The following is a 21,699-nucleotide window of genomic DNA, read 5'->3' as shown; positions in this document are numbered from 1 at the left end:
ACATGTCAGTCTTGGGATAACTCTGCTTTTGCTCACCTCCAGAACATCCTCCAGTCCTTCTGAAGCCTTTCTGTGATTCACATGCCTCATTTCTCAAATCACCAATAGTTCAGGTTCCTCTGCGAATTAACATGCTACAGTAGGTGACAATCACAAGCCCTGTCCGTCCCTCTCTGCATAACGAATCCTTCTTTGCATGCTCCTTACCTTCCCCCAAGCAAATAATTCATTCTTCCACACTGGCAGGTGACAAATTTGCTTCTTCCAAAAGGAATTCTTGCCTTCTTAGATAATCCTTTTAACACTTTCCTGTACCCTGGTTGCTAATACTCTCTCGTGTTATGCCACCATCCTGCCAGCCTTTCCTCTTTGTTCTTAACAACTGCATGTATAAATGTAGACTGTGCCACTTGTCAGTCATAGAGAGGATGTTTCCAAGCAAGCGCTAAATTAGCATGTGAGAGCTCTTCTTTTCAGCTGTGAAATCAGTGCCAGAGCAGAAGACATGCTTTTCACCTTCCTCCTGGTCCATGTCAGTTGAACATGCAGGTCCACACAGTAAAGGTCTCTTCCACCCAGACACTGAGGAAGCTGTTGCCAACAGTTATCCTGGAACCTCCCCATCAAGCTTTGTTGCAGGCAGAGCTTACAGAAAAAAACATTTACATGATTAAATGAGTACTGCAGGTCATAACACCATGGCTGACACCTCACGTCAACTCATTCCCTACATCACAGTCTAATCCTACAGTGTCAGTACCCGGTTTCCTCGTTGTCAAACAGAACTGCTGGTGGGTTGCCATCTCCCAGAGTTCCTCGGCATTAAATGACATGTTGTTACTGACCTTAACGCATGTATTCTGAATTCTTGCCCAAACTGGTGTTTTCTCCAAAAACCAGCATTTTTGTGTCATTACATGGGAATCCCAGCTTCCATTGTGAAAGACAGAAATCTTAGCTTTAAAAGATGTGATTATAAAACACGACTTAACATCTCAAAGAAGCAACCTTAACCCCATCTACAAACATAGTAATTTTTAAAAGTCTTCCTATGTTAGGGAGCCCAATAAGTAATTTTTAAGTGGGTTGGCAAGGCTGAAGTCTGGCTCAATTGTAGTTTCTTTTGGAAAAGCCTATTATACAGATACACTTCCCTACCCCCATTTCAGTCATCTCTATTGCTTTTGTGGGACACGGGGAAGGAAGGAGCTATCTAAAGGTCTTTTCTACTGGAGATCAAAGAATGCCAATGCTTTCATATGGAAACTATGTATAGAAATTTAGTACAAACTGCCACCTCAGAGCAGGGCATAGGCACATCCTGTACGTGTCCAACACTGGCTTCCTCATAACGAGGCCCATCCCTTCAATACAGACAATGGAGTGTTATTATTTTAGGGATAATCTGTCTGAACTGCCTTGGTGGTCAGCTCCTACTAGGGCTACTTTCCAGCAGTGGACACAGCAGTTGCAAAACAGTCAGCAGGGAAGTGTCTGTCACAGCAAGTCTTTAGAACAGAGAAGTGTTACACGGCAGGTGTGAGATACGTATGGCTGAACCTGCCCGGGGATGGGGAGATGGACTTCTGAGGCCACTTCCAAGGCCTATGCGCAAGAGGCAAACCTATCCCGAGAACATGCACTCTGCCGAAGCCGTAATCAGGACCATTTCCAGGAGCTTGGGAGTCACTTGGTTTTGAACGGAACAGGAGCTCCAGCCATCCATATTCCCAGAGGCCTGCTCCTTCTTTCACTACTAGTGGGCGAGTTATGGAACTGAAGACCACTGAGCCACCTACATGTTTGCAGTCAGTCCTCTTTTCAAGAGACTCCACTAGCAAATGCCAGAATATTCCTGAAGAGTTATAGAAGTAACTGCGTTCAGCAAAGAGATCATAAAAACGAGAGCAGGGACGACCAGTGGGTTTATTACGTCTCAGGAAAATAAAACAACCCCTTCCCTTTATTTTCTTGCTAGTAAATTGAGTGTCACAACCAAAGCCATGAATCATTTATCTGCGAATGCCCCCAGTGTCTGAGAATGCTGTTGGACTCCTCATTTGCTGTGTGCTGGCACTAGGACATACAAACGTGTCTTGCAAATCCTGCCCTGTCAAAAAGCTTCCTGGCACCAGTGGGTATGCCAATATGCCACAGAGTAGGATGCAGCAAACAACATGTTCTGCTGCGTGAGGAGGAACAACTAATTCCAACTCTGTGGCTTGTGTTGGCTGGCAAGGACAAACAAGCAATGCATTACAATGAAAGTATAACATAACTCTATCAGTCCAGAGAAAGAGCCTACGTGGCTCCTTCTCTGAATAATGTATACTCCACAGAAAATTGTTGCCAGTGGCAGTAGCCTGAAGCATTGACTTCGGGAACTATTGACTGCAGCCAGTCGGTTAACTGCCACTTTGGAGTTCAGGGCATGAGAAAAGAAGGAAAGTCATCTTTTGGCCAAGGAACAGTACAGAAGTTCCAATTAATTTTTCTGTAGACAGTTTTCATTCTCCTTTGTGCACAAGGGGCACAAGAGCAAAATGCATCTGCAAGTTACTATATGCTCTAAGCAATATAAAACTGTCAGTGGAAACCCTCAAACATTAGTAATTTTCCTCTCAAATGGTTTTAAGAGCTGAAGAGTTTTGGGAAACAGATGATCTGTAGTGTCCGTTTCTTCTCACCTCTGCGTTCCAGAATGCAGCATGCCTGGGCTTGCACAGCACACAGCAATGTTATCCTCAGGCCAACAACAGAAGAGGGCTAGGTTGCACAGATTGCCCTGTCCAACATTTGCATTGTTTCTGCCCCATTTTCTTTTAAAGATGGTTCTTAGGAAAAGAACCCCCATTAACCCTTTCCTGTTTCTTCTCAACAATTAACAATCCAATAGTGGATCAATTTGACCTTCCTTAGAAATCATTTGACCTGTACGGCAAAGTTTGTTTTGCATAAAACAGTTTCAGTCATACAACCATTTGTATCCCCCTTGCGCTTGTGTTGCTAATAAAGGTTTATATTTGGCATGGACAGACAGCATTGAGTTGTTCTCTGTTATGAGCGTAGACAATCCTGGTAGGCCTCAAAAAGGAATTACAATCTAGTAGCACTGCAATAGCCTGTGAGACCCAGCTACCAGATTAGCTCAGCCCGGCCCAACTCTCAGGCAAATAAAATACTCCAGGCAATTGCTGCAGGAACCTCTGGGGTTCCAGCAGTGGATCAAGAGAGAGAGTACTTCTGTGGAGAACACCTGCCCCACAAAAGCCAAACAACATTGAGTAGGGCCATGGTAGGCACAAGTTGTGGTAGGACCCCATCGGTTTTTGTGAAAGCACAGACAGAGCAGAAGAGCCCATCATCTGTGAAGCAGTACACATGCCAGGTTGTGCAAGCCATGACTGAAAACTCAGGCATTATTATTTTCTGTTGCTTGTAACCATCCCGTTGCTATCGACAGTGGGGGAGACAGAAGCCACAGAATTACTGGGGGTGCGGGGGGGAGCAGGACAAGAAAATACACAACCTTAAGTAGAGGAAGAACAGTAGTCTGTGTTCAGGATGGAAGAACAGCATATGCCACGACACAGGCCTGTGCAGGGACATTGCTACAATGTCATTTCTGTTGTATGCTTCTGGAAACTGCCCTGCAGAGTTCCGTTTCGCTGTGGTCCCTCTTCACGTCAGTTCCACTAATTTTGAAGTGCAAGATTAAAATCAGGTAGCAACAGGGCTAGGTGGGAATTATCTCAGAATACAGTGAAACCAAACTATTCACCCCATCTGTAGGGACATCTGCTTCTCCCCACCTCAGCTGGGCCCCAAGGGGAGGAGATAAGAGTAGCAACTGCTACTACTTCACCTGAAGGGAGGGAAGGGAGAATCCTTACTTGTTCTGGTGATCGGAAAGAGCAGCTTTAGGTTTTGGGAAACAGAAACCTGGAAGTAGCAAGAAGCAAAATACTGTGATCTAGTTAATAGCCCCAACAAGACTCATCCTCATTAGGAAAGGACTATGAGACTGATGAGAGCCCAAGGGGTCACACTGACTAATTTGCCAGAAGCAGTGGTGATTGCCCACTGGGATGGGTGGCTGTACATCTCAGCATCACGAGAGCTGACAATTTCTTGAGGTTACAGTCCAGAGCTGACAAACTTCAAGACAACTCCTTGCTTTAGCCCATCAGTAGGTGGTCCCTACACTATCAGCTCTCCATAGCTGACAAACTCAAGCCCTGCTGCTCTGAACACCACTGTTACTAAAGCACTATTATGACTTTAGAGCTCCTGCCTGAAGGATCCAGTAGTACATAAGCACTTAGTATGACAGGGGAACATTTAAAAATGCTCCTCAGTGAGGTCATTAAAATGGAAAGAAGCTTCCACTATAGTTACAGAGTCAGAAGACAGAGTGGTCCGAGAAGCAAGCTAGCTGGCGCAGAGCAGGTCATGCCATTTCACTGCTCCATGCTTCAACTTTCACAGCTATCAAACACAGAGGACAGAAGTTGTCCTCTATAGAGATTACATAAATCTACCGATGGAAATTCCAAAGAAAAGCTAGGGCTTATTATGTAAAGATCCTGCCCTTCTACCACATAGGGCTACTTCAACAACAGTCCTTTTGACCCAAGGGCAAGACACTCCTTTCCTCTATACGAAGTTTTTTCTCCCAGTTAGGACTGCCCTTGGATGTTTTGCAGAGTATAGAACAGCAGGTTTTCAACAGCCTGCAGGATCTTTAAATGTTACCATTTGATAAAGAGAGATCACTGGATTATATTTGCTCTGACTCAGGCTGCCATAAGGGTGAAGGGACAGCTCCATCCATTATGCATGTCCAATAAAACATCACACAAGTGAGAGAAGATAAAAGATGCAAAACAGCAGGTGAGCCTGCTGCTCCTATCCTAATAAGCTGAGTTAGGCAAGGGGCAAGCTGAGATGGGGAAAAGCAGAACACCAGCAGCACATGGAAAGGTTCCTGCCTGGGCCTTTGCATGTGAGCAGCCTGTGTGAGCAATGGCCTCTTCCAGACTCTGCATACCAGCAAGTGGAACATCACCTCCGGTCCACATCTTTCAGTTGTGCAGGACTCAAAATAGCATGGTATTCTCCACAACAAGAGGGAAGTGTGGCATTTCCACTGCTTATTATGGAATGGCCAAGCGCTCACAGCACCACAGATCCATGGTTCAGACAGATTCCTCCTACTGCCCAGTTCACAGCTGCTTTGCTAAGTCACAGCCATCTCCGGGATCACCGTGCCCAAGAAGTCGGGGACAAGCAATGCCTCTTGAGTACAGCTGGGGTTCGCTGGAGCTGTTACCTCTCGACACCTTATTAGTGCAAGTTGTGGTTCTTCTCATGCATGTCTCCAGCTCCTCAGAACAGGAGGTGGTTTGTGAGAAACTGCTTGGTAGAAGAGCAGCAGCAGAGCAAAGGCAAACAATGCCTGGGTCTACTTTAAAAACACACCTAAATGGGAGAGGACGTTGCCTGCTCCCTAATTCAGTTCCTCCATCTGCAGTTCCTGCACTGTGGTCCTGCTAAGAACTCAGAAGTAATCACTCGAGCAGTTGTAAGAAAAGGCCAAAACAGAGACTGAGCTCAGCTATTCTCTCCATCTATGACCTCAGTGCTCCTTCACAGCCACCCATAAAGCGCTTTAGCTAGCGGAGAACATGGAAACTGGCAATGGAAGGCCAATGAGCAGGATCCTGGGCTCTTGCTGTTCTGGTAGCTTCCTCAGCTAAAAGCAAATCATCCCACCACCTTCACTCAAGCCTACAGCCAAGCACATCCCTCCACAGAACCCAGCCTGTACGCCCTTTGCTGTCTGGAAGCTTTGACAGAGATGGGAAAAGAACAGTCTCATCTTCATTAGATGCCCGATTCCAGTCAGAGAAGAGTTTGTGCTGATATTAAAGATGTCAGTCTCCACGTGACTTGTTATAAGGGATCCTGGATGGCAGCGTAGTGGGCAGAGGAGTCTGTTCCAGCAGGGTCTTGACACTGCGAGGGGCTGCTCTGCTGCTGTTTCTCAGGAAAATACAGTGTTTTGTGAATCAGATCTTTGACAGCAGAAACATCGCCTCTTTCTACAGAAAAGAGAGAAAGACAATTGTTCGGGATTCTCAACAGGGAGTACGAAAGCCCCTCCTCCTCAAGAAGTACTTGGAACTCTAGTTCCCAGCACATCACCTGCCAGCAGCCCTTCCTCTCTTTATTCCTGTACGTCCTTCACCCTTTCTGCACTCACCCACACCCAGCTGCTGCAGGAGACTTCCAAACTCTGGGTCACAATCCAGGATTTTCAACAGGTTGGTGGACTCCATTCTCTCCAGCTGCACATCCCAGTAGATGTAGATCTTCTGATTGAAGCTGACATAAACCAGGCAGGGGCTGTTGCTTCCTCCTTTGCATGCATAGAGGCCTGCAGAAAGCAAAAGTGTGGAGATCCAACTACTTCCAAAAGGACAGAGAAAACAAATAGGTGACTTCTCATGATGAGGTATCAAAGCTGTTAGCAGAAAGCAGCGAGCACCTGGGGTGAGGGGCGCAGACATGGACTTTGGTATATGAAGTGCCTTTGAGACAATCCAAGAAAGTGTCTCTAAACTGTTATTAACGCATAGAGCTTTGGAATTTGCAAGCTGCTTCTTGCAGGTTAGAGAGGGGACTGAGCAAAGCCAAGGCTCAGGCTGGTTCTGCGGGGCTCCTTATCTCCACTTGAAAACAGCTTAGAAGTCTGCAAATTAAAAAAGCAGTGGGGAAGACAAGAGACCACTGTAACACTCCCAAAAAGGACAGGAAAAAAACCCAAAACCATCACAGACAAACCTCAGCATCACCTCCTCTCACCCCTACTTTTCCCAGATGCCACCAGAGGAAAGGCTATCTGGGCCTTCTGCAGTATACACACAGGGAAATTATTCCCCACTGCAGACAGACAAAGGATTCCAGGTCTCCCAGAGAGGAGTAGTAGCTTTGAGGGAGAAATGCTGTGAGGGCTGGCTTTGCAGTCAGGCTCCCCACCTGCACAGAACGCACTGACATTCTCATCTGCTTGAAATCTGGCAACAGTCCGATTCTGGTCGATGATGTACGTCTGACCATCCCATGCACAGGCAATCACCTCCTCATGTCCATTGCCCTGCAGGAACCATAAGATTGCATATTAGCATGGACATCAATTATTCCCAGAGGCAGTCAAAAGTCTTTCCTGCTTGTTCAGAGACAGAACACTAATGTCTGAACAAGGTGTCACTTTTGGACGTCTTGTCTAGACATTTTGCACTTGGAGACCATCTCTCTCTTCTCTATTGTAATCCTTATGTATCATAAGAGCTTGTAGACAATTGGGGTATTAGCAGTGTGCAAAACCATTCAACTTTGCAATAAGGTAAAAGAGCAGCTGGGGGACGAAAAGTTCATAGCAGGATCCTGGGTTCACTAGGGTCAAACAGGCAGACACAGCTCAACCTTTTCCAGGTGGACAGACTGACATGAGCGCAGAATGCACCAGCACAGTCAGAGCACTCTGTGTGTCATCCTGAGATAATCCCAGTCTTTTTCAGCTGAGTCATACTCCCTCTGCCCTTCCTAAATTCATATACACAAAGCCATGTTGAGTTTTTGTCTTCATCCCTCCCGGCCCTATTCACAGACACTCACAGTAACATCCAGCTTTTCCAGAGCAAACAGCTGGTGATCAACCTGCACAGACCAGAGCAGCTTGTCTGCTCCCTCCATGAGTTTCAATGTCCCTGAAGGGGGGGAAAAAAAAAAAAAAAAATATTGTCTTGAAAATGTTAAAAGGGAGCAAGATGTTTGCTAACACTGGGCCCTGCACACTCCTTCAACACTTAGGGTCTGCAGGCAGAGGGTTGGGCCCATGGTACAGGCTGTGGTTGATAATAGGTAACACAGTCTCAGTTTCAGGAAGGACAGCAGTCCTTTATCTTCTCATCAGTACATCAGCAACTGGAAACAGAGAGGAAAAATGGCAGCAGCCCTGCTAATTGGATTGTGTTCTAAGACAATAAGAAAACTACCCAAAACAGGCTCCCAAAGTACAGTACATAACAGATCTCACATGAGACAGTTAGTAAACTAGAAGCTTCTCACCATGTCCCACAGATCATGTGATCTCAGGACACCATGTTGACAAGTATCAGCTGAGAGCTGGCTGGCTAATAGCACGGGCACGGCCTCTTGGCTGCTAAAACCATACTGGACACTTACCTCACATACTGTTTTTCTGTCATCCAGAGATACTGTGATAGTACTGGGGGGGAGGGGAGGCCCGTGAAAGAGTGGAACATAAACATGAATCTATCCTCACAGTGCCCTCCAGCCTCGGTAAGGCTCACGAGTGAGCCACAGTGAGGCAGGAAGCCTTGCCAGATGCAGAAGCTTCAGAGTTCAGGCCCAAAGAATAATCAGAAGTTCCCTAGCAGGACATCATTGGGCAGGTGGACGTCTGGCCCAAACAGGACAGGCTGCCTATCTGGGAAGAGAAAAGCACAGCATCTTGTCTCCACACTGTTGTTTTTCGGACAGAAACCCTGTGTTCAGCTCATTAGATTCAGTCCTATTGCAGCCTGTCCTATCATTTCTCAGTCAGGGGCACAAGCAGAAAAACACGGCTCCAGGTCTGCATGAGGCCAGCTCCTCTCTACCAATACTCAAGTTCCAGCATCCATTTCCTTTACTGCTTTTGGAAACAACCCAAGTCCCTTCAAGTACAAGGACACATCTCTGCTGTGGTTTAGAGGCTCCCGTCTACATGAATGGCACTGCTGAATTAGCATCTCAGTTATTTGACCATTGAGTAAGCAGGCAACTTAGGAGTCAGCAGATGACAGTTCTAGTCTCTCTCTCCATCTCAAGCTTTCAGTGTGCCTTTGGGCCAATGACCTAGCCTCTTCATTTTCCCAGCTGCTTGCTGCAGCATGGCTTTAATACTTCTACCCCCGTAGGCCATGAGACCATACAAGCAATTAAAGTTTGCAAAATCCTTTGAAATTCACAGATGAATAGACGGTACCAGGGGAGAGATAAAGGCAGATATTAGTAACAGATAGAAAACACAACAGGTTTCCTGGAGAGAGCAAGCCTGTGCAATATCAGACCAATTCAGTAAGGAACAGAAAGACAGGCTCAGCTTTAATACGTTTCATCATATCCTCAGATACAGGCATGTTATCACTCACCTGCTTTAGGGGGAACTTGCTCACAGTGACAACTCTTACCTTGGCTCCTGTCTTAGCTTTCATGCCTTCATATAAAGTATGTCAGCAGAAGGAGTCTTTGAGTCAAATTCTCTTGCCTGACCCAGGAAGCGTTTCTGAAGCCCGGCTCCCCCTTCTTTCAAAACCAAAAGCACTGAGTCCCTGGTTCCCTGCTTTCAATTAGTGACAGGCCTTGGCCACCCCACCGGCCTTTCTTCCAGGACAGTGGTAGGACTTACCATCCAGAGTACAGAGGGCAAAGAGACCTGAGCCACTATTCTCACTGGAGCAGCCTGTAAGTGCAGAAGAGAATTACAGGAGTTGATGCCGGTTTATGAGCATTGTTCTCTCCCTCTCCTGAAAAAAAATTCCAGAACAAGCTGATCCATCCTGCCTCCTTTTTTGCCTAGCCTTGACCCTTTGCTTAGCAGGTATCTACAGATTCTTGCAACCAATCGTACTTCATGCTGGCTTTTATTTGTAGGGCACTGGCATCTCAAAACCCAAGACCTTTGGTTTGCACTGATCATTTTTATCATAGGCATGTCTGGTTCTGCTGGCTGATCCTAGGAGTCTGTCTGTACCGCATATGCACTTGCAGGCTGATGGCAGTTCCAATTTTAGTGGACTGCATCACATCCTTTCCAGGCTACAGAAATGCACAAGCATGGGCAGGACCATCACAAAGGACAAAGTGAAGAACAGCTGCAGCCAAACAAGAGTATTACAACTGTACCCTCGCTGTTTCTTTCAAGGACAGGAACATGGCCTTCGGCTGTTCTGGGAAGGTGCAGGGGAAAAAAAGAGAGGTCCCGCCAGAAGGACAAAGCATCAGTCACATTAGCACAAAAGCACCTCCATGGCAACTCCTGAATGAGTCTGTGGAGATCATGCTACCAACTCTATTGTTTTCGCTACAGCAAAACTGCACAGAAGCTGTGATCCTCTCCCAGCAAACACTGGTAAGATACTAGAGAGCCCTTGCTTTATGAGCAGATTAGACATGTGCCTTCATGCTCATCTACACACTCAGCCCTGGCTTTCCTAGGCTATGTTTATACAGCTGTGAACTTCCCACAAGCAGTATCCTCCCCAAAGGCTGTACATCACAGTTGTGTGCAGGACAGCACTGACGAATGTGACTAGTAAAATCTGAAGAAGAGACTCCCCTGACCACTGGGCTGCTTCAGCTCTTCAGTACACTCTCCACCTAACTACCAGTCAGAAAAGACATGCAAGGTCAGGTTTTGAAAGCGATATCACACTTGGAGGGAGAGGACTGGAGCTGCATTCAACTACAGCTGCATTTAATCCTTTCAGTGACAATGTAGGAGACACACTGGCTCCCTGAGGTCTGCAGGAACCCAGGAAACCTGGCAGTCTGGGACAAGCCAGCAGAGCTGAAAGCAAACAGGTAGTTTCTCCAGAATGACGTAATACTGCAAGCCTACCTCCACGGTCCATAGACAGCTCCAAGCTACAACATCCTGCACACTCCCAGGACACAGACTACCCTATTTCCACAGATCAGCTTAAAGCAAACAATCAGCTGGTTTAGTGCTCTGTTGCCGCTAGCTGACATTCTTCCAGACAGGCTCTGATCCAAAAGATCTGCTGTGTTCCCCTTACAGACCGGTCAGCATGGCACTCTTCAGCTGTTTCATTACTGATGGTCCAGCATCAGTGGGCTTTTCACAACCTTCTCTTTATCCCTTATTCTGTGTGCCTTCATTTTTCACAGACACCTCTCATTAGATGCAAGGCTTTGTATGCAGTGAAATAATTGATTTCATGCTCTTGTTGACCATGTTGCTCATAGCAGCATCCGAGATGCTGAAAACATGGCAAGCTTAGGAACTGGGGAGGAAGGGTACTCTGGGGAAGGGGAAGAGGAGTGGTTTCAGTGGATTGCTCTTCTCCCCCAGCTCTAATTACACTGGACAGCCTAAATCATTCTCAGACAGCACTGCAGGGGGTAATACTTGGACAGAGCAAATGAAGCTGGATTCCAGCCAGCTGCAGACAAGAGAGTGATCTGCATTGGGAATTTTCTGCCTTCTTGTATTATGCCCACACGCTCCAAAGGGGAGTGAAAGCTGCTTATTCTCCATAGGTACCAAAACAGGGTTCAGCAGGTGCACCAGGCACAGGTCAGAGCACAAAGCAGTTACACAAGAGAAGCAGTGGCAGTGTGTAAGAAAAGTCTGGACACAACAGCAGTGTGTCAGGGCTGAGAGGAACCAGCAGCTGTGGAGAGTTTAGATACAACAGCTGAACAGAATACATTGGAAGGAGACAGAGGACAGTGATATAAATGAAATATGGAAGCAGCTCTGGAGGGGTTGGGACTGCGTAGGTGACGGAAGAGCAGGCTATAGCTGCCAGGTATCGGGAATCAAATGCTCAAAAGCACAAAAGCAGGAATAAAGATGAGGCTGTGGAACAGAAGAGATGCATCTAGGGAATATTAAGAGGGCATAAGCTGCAGCCATGCAAAAGCAAAGACCAAGGACATGTGCAGGAGCAAGGCATGGCAGCCATTCAGGATGACTAAATGCAGGCCAGTAGAGGCTGCAGAAAAACTGTTGTGCTAGGTGAAAAGTAAGAGCTACCTAGGGAAGGACAAAGGCTATAAAAAGTTCAAATGCAGATATCCATCTGTCTTTCTTTGGGAGCTGACTAACGGAAGCTGAGTTCCCTCAGTTCTTGCAGCTGCCTCCCACTGTTATTTTTCAACCACAGGAAATCTGACTTCATGCTGGACTGACATACTGAAAAACTATCAGGGGCAACTGTTGGGCCAGAGACCCCAAGCTCCTAATCTCTCACCTCGACCAATGCTACCAATTAGATGAGTGGAAACATTCTTGTTGTGAATCCGTCCAGATGTTTGGTGTAGAATAACATCTCGAATAGGGGCCTCACTAGGGAAAAGAGAGACAGACATCAGTGGAAGGTTAGGGAACCATGCCTGGGACTGTGCCAGAACAATCTCAAGAACAGTGTACTCCAAAGCTCTACAAATCCAAAGATTGACAGAGTTTGTGCACAGGTTAGCCCTGTAACAGTAAAGACCAAGGAAAAGAAAGCATGCCACCCCAGGTATGAAAGGAACTTGCTAATGTTTAAAAAACAAAACCAGAATGATTTGATGCATCAGAAAACTGGAAAGAGCTCAAAGAAAAAAAAGAAAAAAAAAGAAAAAAGTCAGTAAAATTTATTCCAATCAAGGAAAAAAAAAAGACAATTTTTATGATTACTGTCACGTAAGCCTGGCTGCTTTTCACTCAGGAAGTGTCTGCCTGGGGTTGAACAGGTTGGTCAGAGATCATGCCTGGGCCTGGCTTCTGGCTATGAGGGTACCATTCCACTGAAGTCTCTAAGACATCAAGGAGACTTGCCCAGCTGCCCTCCTGCTGCAGTTTTCTGGGTCTGCTTTAAAGTCTCACAGAACACCACAGAAGCACCTGAATTCCCCACAGCAAGGACAATAACCTCACTGCTCATCTCGATTGTTCTGGTTGTGATTTACAGCACTGGCTGCCAGGGTTCTCATTAGGAAAACCTCCAATCACCTCACCTGGAAGAAACAAGTGAATGAACCCAAAGTGTCATCCTGGGCTTCAGACTAACTGAGCTTGGCCCAGCCTTTCAGTTGCTACCCTTCCCACCATTAGACAGGTCACCAGATTGCCTACTACTCTTTCTCTGGAGATCTAGGTGGCTCATTTCCCTGCCTTACTCCCCAGTACTGACCCCTCAGTGAGCTGGTTTTGCCGGTCTCCTTGCCCATCCCAAGGAGAAGAGAGTGGGATACAAGGAAAGCAGTACTATTCATCTTTGTGATAGAGGCATGAAGAGTGTTCATGGAAGCTTGGATGTGGGTGTGCTTAAGTCATGAACTCCCAGCAGCACAGCAGGTCACTGAAGCAACGACAAAAGACAGCACCCCCCCACACACACCCCCCTCAGAAAGGTGGTGTGGTCAAAGGTGCCCCCTTGTGACGGGCATCTACAGCGGACTCTCCTCATCTATCCCATGCAGTAATGCTCTTCACCTGCTCGGGGCAGAGTTGTCTCTTCCCTCTGTCGTGGCCTGCTGCTCGGAGTCCCAGGTGCACAGCAGAATTGCATAACCACAGCCTGGCTGAGACACCATCATCTCCGGTGAGCCATCAGGGCCTGGGTTCACAGAGAGGCTGTCCACCTATACTGGCAGAGGAAAAACATGGATAGAGTCGAAATGAGAACTTTAAACACCTCAGAAGGGTTCACTGTGCTCCTTGTACCTAAACTTGAATATGGCAGATCTTCTGATAGAGCTGAGCAGGAGCTGAACAAATTCAGCTAGAAGCAAAATGTCCAAGTTACAGTAAAAGGTTATGTTTCCCTACCAAAAGCCACTTAAGAACACGCTAGTATTTTCCATTAATGCTCTCTAGTTGGGTGAGAGCAACTGACTGTTTCCCAGACCAACCCACCAGCTGCTCCGTGTGTATAGGAAAACCACTGGGCAAATCTCCTTTCAAGCCATCAACATGACAATTGCTTTGTTCATAGGACCGAGATTTTTTGCTTCTTCCCTTGGGAGAGCCACCTCTTGAAGACTGTATGACAAGTTCTGCTCTGAACATCCTGTTTCCTTACCTGACCTTCTAGCAGCCATTTCTTCAACAGGAGTAGCTGCCCAGAGACATGGTCTGAATTCTCCGACAAGTCCTCCCAGCGGAAGGCACGTACCACCCTGTCAGTGTAACCCACCACCAACTCACACTTCCCATCTCCATCTGCAGGGAATACAAGAAGACAGATGGGCTCTCAGGCTTTCATAGCCCCAAGACCCCCAACATTCAGAAACCACTGTGCTCATTTCCATCAGGTAGGATCCCTGAGGATCCCAATCCTGTAATGAGAACTTGCACTTCAGGAAAATTCCTGGAGTTCTTGCTTCTCTCCTCCGTGACTTGGCTGTGGTTTGTTAGAGCACCTGTTTCAGCAAGATAGTAATTTCCTTCTGTGAGTCCCACACACGTTCTCTCTCTCTCTCCCCCCCACCACCTCATACCCACAAACTCCCTCACCCTGCACTCCCACACCAGCTTCCCGGCTCACCAATGTCACTGATCAGCATGACCTTGGTGTTGGCAGGAATGTGCTGCTTGAACACTGGCTTCTGCTCTTCTGCTGCTGCCAACTCATGGTGGCCTGAAGCATCTGAGTGTTTTGAAGTTGGAGAAGTCAGGTCAAAAAGATGAAACCAGCCTTCTGCACTCACCGCCACCACGAGATTCTAAGAGGGAAGAGAAAAACCTTTTGATTTTTCCTCTTTTAGAAACTGCGGAAGCTGTCCCACAGCAGGGCGAGGGAGGATATGAGGGTAGATCCATCAACATCAATGACTGCTACAGAGGGAACAGGAGAAGGTTTTTGGCCAGCATCAAAACTACTCAGGTACTGCAGGGTCGAAACTTCTTGTTCATCCTTGTCAAACTAGGATATCAAGCTGATGTGTGCACGCAATCCCCAAACAATGTGTGGCTTTCTCAATGCTCACTTCAGCTCTGCTCCCCACTGGAGCACACATAGCTACAGTATTTTAGGCAGGGTGCCTAAACTGGGACTTTTGGACTCAGTGGTCCTGGTTTAACCCCCAGAAATAGCAATCCAGCAAAAAGTCCTATTAGACCCAGTGGAATTTACTTGGGAGTCTAGACTATTCTGTGGCTCGGTCTTGTTTAGATGACCTTAAATGCACACAGCCAAGTGACAGAAGGGCCATAGCCCACAGCAGGGACCAGCACAGAGCAGGGCACAAGCCACTGAGGAAAAGGAGCAACCATCAAACCACCAAAGCCTTGCGGCGCTCACACAGGGGGACATGCAAATCAATAGTGCTTTCTGAAGATAGGATGGATTTCTTTGCTCACTAAAACCTGCATATGGCTCACAGACAGATACAGATTATACGTAAACAGAAGGACAGTTTTAAAACAGTAGCGCTAAAACTCTATGAGCAAGGGCAGATCCTGGAGAGAAAGCACCTGCAACCTGTCTTCCTCCACACTCAGGATATGACATGACCCTAATCTCCTAAGCACCTCCCACATGTCCTACAGACACAGCTGGGAAGAGTTTGGCCACTCTTACCTTTCCTTTATTGCACACATCTCCCACACCAACACATGTGAGCTGCAAGAGAAAAGAAGGCCATACATGAGAGAAGGCAACCCAAAACAGCACTTTGGGATAAGCCTCTGCCCTACCCCCTCCTCTCTCATAAACCATCTCTTGAACTCTAAACAGCCTTTTCAAGGACAAAGAGAGCAGAGTCAGGGACAGAAACACATCTGCCACACAACTGCCCAGAGCCCTGGGGCAAAATCCACAGTGCACAGGAGCAGGGTCAAAGTAGGACAGAAGCCCAGTTCCTGTGTTTGTTCAGTACTTTGCTCATCACTTCTCGCCCATGGGGCTAGCTGGGGGCAAAAGCAGGGCCTTGCATGACATGAAAGGCATCAGAACCAGTTCTAGCTGCCATTCCCCTCTGGCCTACCTATTCCTAGGCAGTGGTCAAGGACAGCTGGCTGCACAGACACCAAAAGGCCCAACCATTTAAAAATTTTGTCAAGAACTGACCATTCCTTGGCAAGATCGCACAGCCCAGGGTTTGCTGTCATCATTCTTGTAAACATAGAGTTTCCCGTTGGTGTCTCCCACCACTAGCTCATTCAGCTGTACAAGAGAATTGTGTTAATAAGAAGAAATTCACAATTACACTAACAGTATTCCCACACAGCAATAATTACAGAATTCCTATCTAAAAATCCCTCTGTGGGAAGAAGCAGCAAAGCAAAACAAGAGTTAAAGAGACAGCCTCGAATCAATAGAGGTGGTCTGGGAAAAAAATCAAAGCACTAATTTTACTCTTGCAGATAAAAGAGCTGGAGTGGCTCCTTAGAGCAACATCCCATTATCCACTGCTTCTCTAGCCATTGTTTCAAGTTGCGTCACTGTGTTTTAACACCCTGCTCTGCTAATCATCATGACCCCATCTTCCATCCTTCAATCCGGATTGACTTGATCTTTCTTGAACCATCTGAGGAAGATGATGGCAACGAGGAAAATGTAATCATCCAGGAAGAGGCTGCAAGAACACTTACAATAGATTTACACTGGATGGTCAATCTCACTGATGAAGGGATAAAGGTCTTTCAGAATGGTGATTATTTCTTTAAAGAAGACTCCTAAAAACCAGCAACCACCCCGGCTGACAAGCCCATTCCTACTATCCCATCTTCTGCATCATGCCTCTGTGTATTGAAATTGTGTGCATTTCATAAATCCCTGCACACATTACCCCACGCAACACAACTTCTTATGGGAAAATTTGTTTTATCATCCACTGCATTGCTAGCCATGACACTTTTCAGGATAGGTCTGTAATAAAATTTGACTGTTGAAGAGAAGAAGGGACAGTTTACATATACCTGGTTAAGCTAACCTCTTCCTCGTTACAGACAAATCAGACCCACCAGAAACAACCATTTGTGGGGCCAACAGCAACATTCCCGATGCACATCCATCCATCATACAGGTCACGAGACATTCAAACTTGGCTCTACCCTGTTTGTGATCCACTGTACCCCAGCAATGCATTTCCCCACACCTCTACATCCCCACCACCGCGACAGGAGAATGTCTCTCTTTGGGACCAAAAGTTAACCTCCCTACTAGCTATACATCATCCAGGGCCCATGCCAAGGGCGCCGAGCACGTCTAACGGTGATGGAAGCACTGACCACCGCAGCCCAGAATCACTGAAAGATTCAGTTTGCAAGGGTCCTCTGGGGGCCATCTGGTCCAACCTCGGCTTCTGACATTGCTCGAGCGCCTGTCAAGCTCCAAGTCCCCCCAAGGGCGGGAGCCCCACCACCTCCTCCAGGCTCCTGCTCTGGTGCCACACCATCCTCTCGGTGTTTCCTGCCCCGTTTCAGCCTCCTTCGCTACGACCTGCGACTGCTGCCCCTTGCTCCGCCGCTGCTCATCTCGGAGGGCGGCCGGGCGGTGGGCAGCCCTGTGGTGCCCGCCTGGGCGCTCCCCAGACCGACCGAGCCCGGCTCCCTCGCCCCGCGTGCGCCGTCCACGGCAGCCCCCCGAGCATCGCGGCGGCCCCCTGCTGGGTTCGCTCCAGCTCGCCACCCAAACCGAGCCCGGGACTCCGCCTGCGGAAGCACCACCTCCCGCGGCCTGCTGCCACGGGCCCGCCCGAGCCCCGCGGCGGGGCTGGGCCTGCCCCGGGGTCGCCGCCACCACGCGAAGGCGGAGCCCCCCCCGCCCCGCCGACCCCGCGCCGCCCGCCCGGGCCCACAGCAGCCGCGCCCCCCCGCCTCCGGACCGCGTCGTTGTCGGCATCCCCCAGGCAGACGGCGTGCGGGAAGAGGCTGCCGCCGAAGTCGAGCGCCACGCACTGCACGTAGCTGACGGACCGCATCCCGCCGCCGCCACCCGCAGAGGCGGAGCTCCCGCCGCCGGCCGCCGGGCCGGCCGCCAGGCTGGGGCGACGGGGGGCGACGGCGGCCCTGCAGGTACAAATGCGGCCGGGGCGCGGAGGCTCGGAGCGCGAGGGAGGGGATCACGTGAGCGGCCGCGGGGCTCCCGGCAGGCCTGGCGGCGGCGCCGCGCTCCCCTCAAGCCTCCTCAGCGTGACCGTTCCTCGGGCGCGGAGCGCCCCGCCCCGCCCCCGGTTTCCAGCGGCAGGGGCGCGGGCGTCCAGCGCGGAAGCGCCCCGGAGCCCGACTCCGCGGGGCCGTCGGGCAGTCGCGAAGGCCGGGGCGAGGGGAAGGGCCAGCCCAGCCTCACGCCGCGGGTCTGGAAACGCGCCTTTTGCCTTTGCGCTCTGGGCAGCCGGGCCCGCGGCCGCTCTGCCGCCCGCCGCGGCGCGCTGCGCGTCCCTCCGGCGGAGCGAGCGCCCGACCTCCTGCCCCGTTACCCGCTCTCGGGCGGCGCCGCAGCCCCGGCCCCCCAGCCGCCGCTTACCAAGCGGGAGCGGCGGGCAGAGGGACGGCCTGCCAGGCCGCAGGCTCCGCCACAGCCCCGCGCCCACGGCCGGGAGCCTGGCTGCCTTTTTACACGATCCAGCTCCTCCTAGGAGCAAAACCGCTCCCCTACCGCGTTCTGCAAACGAGCTGTTTAATTCCTGGTCAGATCCGAGGGCACCATCCAACGGCACTGAGCGCTTCCCTCCCGCTTCTGTGGTGGGTTAGGCAAAGAGCGGTTGCTTCCACTTTCACAGACGATAGCGAACCAGACACTTCTGTTACTTCAGAGGTACTGCACTATTACAAGAATACCACACCCACACAGGATGAAGGATTCATAAATTGAGAGAGACGGGTGTGTGTGGTTTACAAAGTCACTATTGTAATCGTTTATTTTAAGCATTTTTCTATAAGGACATAACAAATAGTTTATATTTGAAGTTTACATGCATGACCTCACTCATGAACACTAGCATGCCATCTTCTGCTGGCAACTAGACCCATTTTTAAAGGCAGCACAGAACCTCCTTTCAGCTGCCTGAACAGGGCTCATTTAGTGTCCTTAGATTTACATTCTTAAACATTTCAGTTTGTTATGTAGTAACAATGAGGGCAAAATGGTATTTTCAAGGTTGCTCACACTTAACATATCCACCATCAACTCCAGGAATTTTTTAGATGCTCTACAGAAATAATCTCACTTCTTGCTTTCAAAAACATGTTGAAGAACTGTCATCCCTGTGGGAGATTTTTGAAAACTATTGTTCAAGAATTAGAAATTTATCACTACACTTACTTTCACAGCAACAAGAGTTTCAGCCACAGGGGCTTGTATTTCCAGTAATAATTCCCAACAAATCAAGGTATTTCCTTGCTGGAGAAAAAGAACTCTTGCTTGACATTCCTGCTCCCCTTACTGTTGTTCTGTGTCTGGAAATCCCCTCTTGTAACTTCAGCTGACATTCTTCACACCTTGTTGTAAGCTGTCTGTAACACTCCCCTTAGAGGTTAGTCATGGCTTGGTACAAGGTGAAACAGTTTTCACATACACAGGGCTGATACTATTGAGAGTCAGAACTCACGAAAAGCACCTGCATTACCTGGCAACGCTAAGATTTTGCTAAGCGAATCAAATCAGCATTTCCTTAAACATGATGACCTACCACCAAGCACTTTATCCTGCGTCTCCTATCCCTCCCTCACCCCACTGAAGCTTAGGGCACTGTTACACCACGCAGAGAGCAGCACAGTTCACAGCTCCCCAAGCTAGCTCCAGCCCAGCAGCCGGTAGTGAACTTGTCTTGGGCCTGGACAGCATGTCAAGCACGCCTTACCACTTCGGTGACAGTTCAGTTACACAGCTGCCAGGCCCGAGCTGGTGCTCCTGCAGGGCCAGATGCTGGCAACCTCCCAGCCCGTAAGAACCCCATGAATAATTGCTTATACAGTACTTCTGTCTCAGCAAAGGAGACCAGGAATTCACACTAAGATTTCAGACGTCATTCATGTTAAAACAGGAATACCCTCTGCAATATACACATAATTCCAGCCCACCCCATGCCAAGACAAGACATCTTTCTCACTGCAAAAAAATCCATTTTTGTATCTGAAAGGAACAGATTATCCACCTTCCTCCTGCAGAGCAGGCAAAGAAGTATCCCTGCTGCTAAAGGGTCTCAGAACAGGACAGTGGAGATGCTGAGTTTAACACTACATAACAGGATAAACAGAGAAGGTGAGTTTGAGTACTATGTTCCATGCCTGCAGACAGACAAAACAAACACCCCAACAAAAAGCCCACACAAAACCCAAAAGCATACCCACTCCCAAACACCACACACAACATACTGCAGAAAGAAGCAGAATATCAAGCAATAGCTTTCTTGTGAGATGGGGATAAGCAAACATTAGAATCACTCAGAAGTTTGTAGTTCACTAGGAATTACAAGTATTTGTAATGTGTTAAACCATTATCACTTATTTTCTCTTCAAAGCCAGTCACTTTCAGGTATAAATAAATGGCTTTTTTCTGGTCCAGTTTTACAATGTAGGGGGTGAAGAGGAAGGTAGCAGTATGAACAGAAAATAAGCTCTATGCATAGGTTACAGACTTGCTTTTTGTACAATTTTCAGCAACGCATTTTTTTTCCTTTTGCAAATACATGGGTAAATACTGTATCGATTATTGTGGGAATTTTCTATGGCAGTGAATGAACAACATAGAGAAATAATCAGATACTGTGGCTACTGTACAGCTATGTGGATGAGAAAATGCTGAATGACCAAAGGACAGTAAATTCTCTCCATTCTGTGCAAATTCCAATAAAAACCCACGAAAAGTTCTGTTTTCTTGAGTTTAATTGGAGCTTTATTACTTAAGCTGTGACTTCACAGTCTTCACCTTCAGCAATTTGCAAAGAGGAGGCATACAAGAAAGGTTACAACACGTAATGGAAGGGACTCCCTACTGAACAGGGGGAAAGGGGGCAATACCAAGGCAGAAGAACTGGGAGCGCCAATTTGTTCTCAAGTCTCATGTGAGGACTCCTGGAAAAGCCTGATTACTTGAAAGAAATCAAGGAAATAAATTTAGGGAGCAGAACCTGGGATTAAAGTGAGCTGGAACCAGAAAGAGACAAACACCAATGGCAAAATGCAAATAAACCAAGCAGAGTAAATCCAGACAGAACCCAAACAGTAACAGAGGCTGAATGAATAAATAAAGTCCCTAGGATTAAACCAGATTTATGCTGCCACTCAGCTTCTTCAACAGACATATAAAGCTGTAACTGACTGTGGCATGGTGGCTTCAGCCTCTGCTGCCCTGAAGCCACTGTCCAACCAGGTAGAAAAATAAAGGTCTAATTCACTGGAAATTCTTTCATTTACAAAACTAATGGAATAGGGTTTGTTTTTATGCTTCTGTGTCAACTTCTGATTTATCTTCAACTCCATTCTGTTCATCTTTCATTTCTTCATCTTCAGTGTGGCTGGTTTGAAGAGTAGCAGCTGACTAAATAGAGAGACAAAGAAAATATATTCCTTTGTTATGCAAAATTGCTAGCATTTGCAAACAATACCACAAACATTATTTGATTCTTATCACTAGGATACCTGATCTCCCTGCAAGACTGAATTAAGATATTGGGACCTTCAGCCAAGAGAAACCAAAAATTTCTTTGCATTTCTTCTGCATCTAAGAAACCAGGAGCAGTTTAGAGGAGGCTGAGAAATAATACTGGTGTTAGATGGTTGAGTCATAACGTGGTGTGCACACACTTGCCACGTAACACTAAGAAAGTGTTCTCCCACAAACTGAAATTTGTTTAGGAAGCTTCTGCACAGAACTGCTTTCGTCCTGCTTCAATTTCAACATGATTCAATTTCAGCAATTCCCATACCCTGCCCCCACCCCCAAGTTG

The 21,699-nt window shown here is 47.9% G+C and overlaps 2 protein-coding genes across 2 annotated transcripts in view; both read right to left on the bottom strand.

Annotated features, from left to right (window-relative positions):
* Nucleotides 1-1,907: 1,907 nt before the first annotated feature.
* ITFG2 (integrin alpha FG-GAP repeat containing 2) lies at nucleotides 1,908-17,791 on the bottom strand. Its single transcript, XM_076346011.1, has 12 exons — nucleotides 17,635-17,791; nucleotides 15,876-15,971; nucleotides 15,387-15,428; nucleotides 14,352-14,529; nucleotides 13,887-14,026; nucleotides 13,298-13,446; nucleotides 12,069-12,163; nucleotides 9,479-9,532; nucleotides 7,681-7,772; nucleotides 7,042-7,159; nucleotides 6,266-6,439; nucleotides 1,908-6,104 (listed from the first exon to the last, which is right to left on the bottom strand). Exons 1-12 carry the CDS (start codon nucleotides 17,728-17,730, stop codon nucleotides 5,956-5,958), a joined length of 1,383 nt encoding a protein of 460 aa, XP_076202126.1. The 5' UTR covers nucleotides 17,731-17,791; the 3' UTR covers nucleotides 1,908-5,955.
* An 846-nt stretch (nucleotides 17,792-18,637) lies between these two features.
* Nucleotides 18,638-21,699, bottom strand: part of FKBP4 (FKBP prolyl isomerase 4) — a 21,222-nt gene continuing 18,160 nt past the window's right edge. The window contains exon 10 of the mRNA XM_076345997.1: nucleotides 18,638-21,290. Within this exon, the coding sequence (XP_076202112.1) occupies nucleotides 21,192-21,290 (99 nt within the window). The 3' untranslated portion in view covers nucleotides 18,638-21,191. The remainder of the gene's footprint in view (nucleotides 21,291-21,699) is intronic.

Source organism: Aptenodytes patagonicus, chromosome 1 (assembly GCF_965638725.1).
Source record: "Aptenodytes patagonicus chromosome 1, bAptPat1.pri.cur, whole genome shotgun sequence".
Classification (NCBI taxonomy): domain Eukaryota; kingdom Metazoa; phylum Chordata; class Aves; order Sphenisciformes; family Spheniscidae; genus Aptenodytes; species Aptenodytes patagonicus.
The sequence above is the reverse complement of the archived record's forward strand: the minus strand, read 5'-3'. Positions and strand labels throughout refer to the sequence as shown.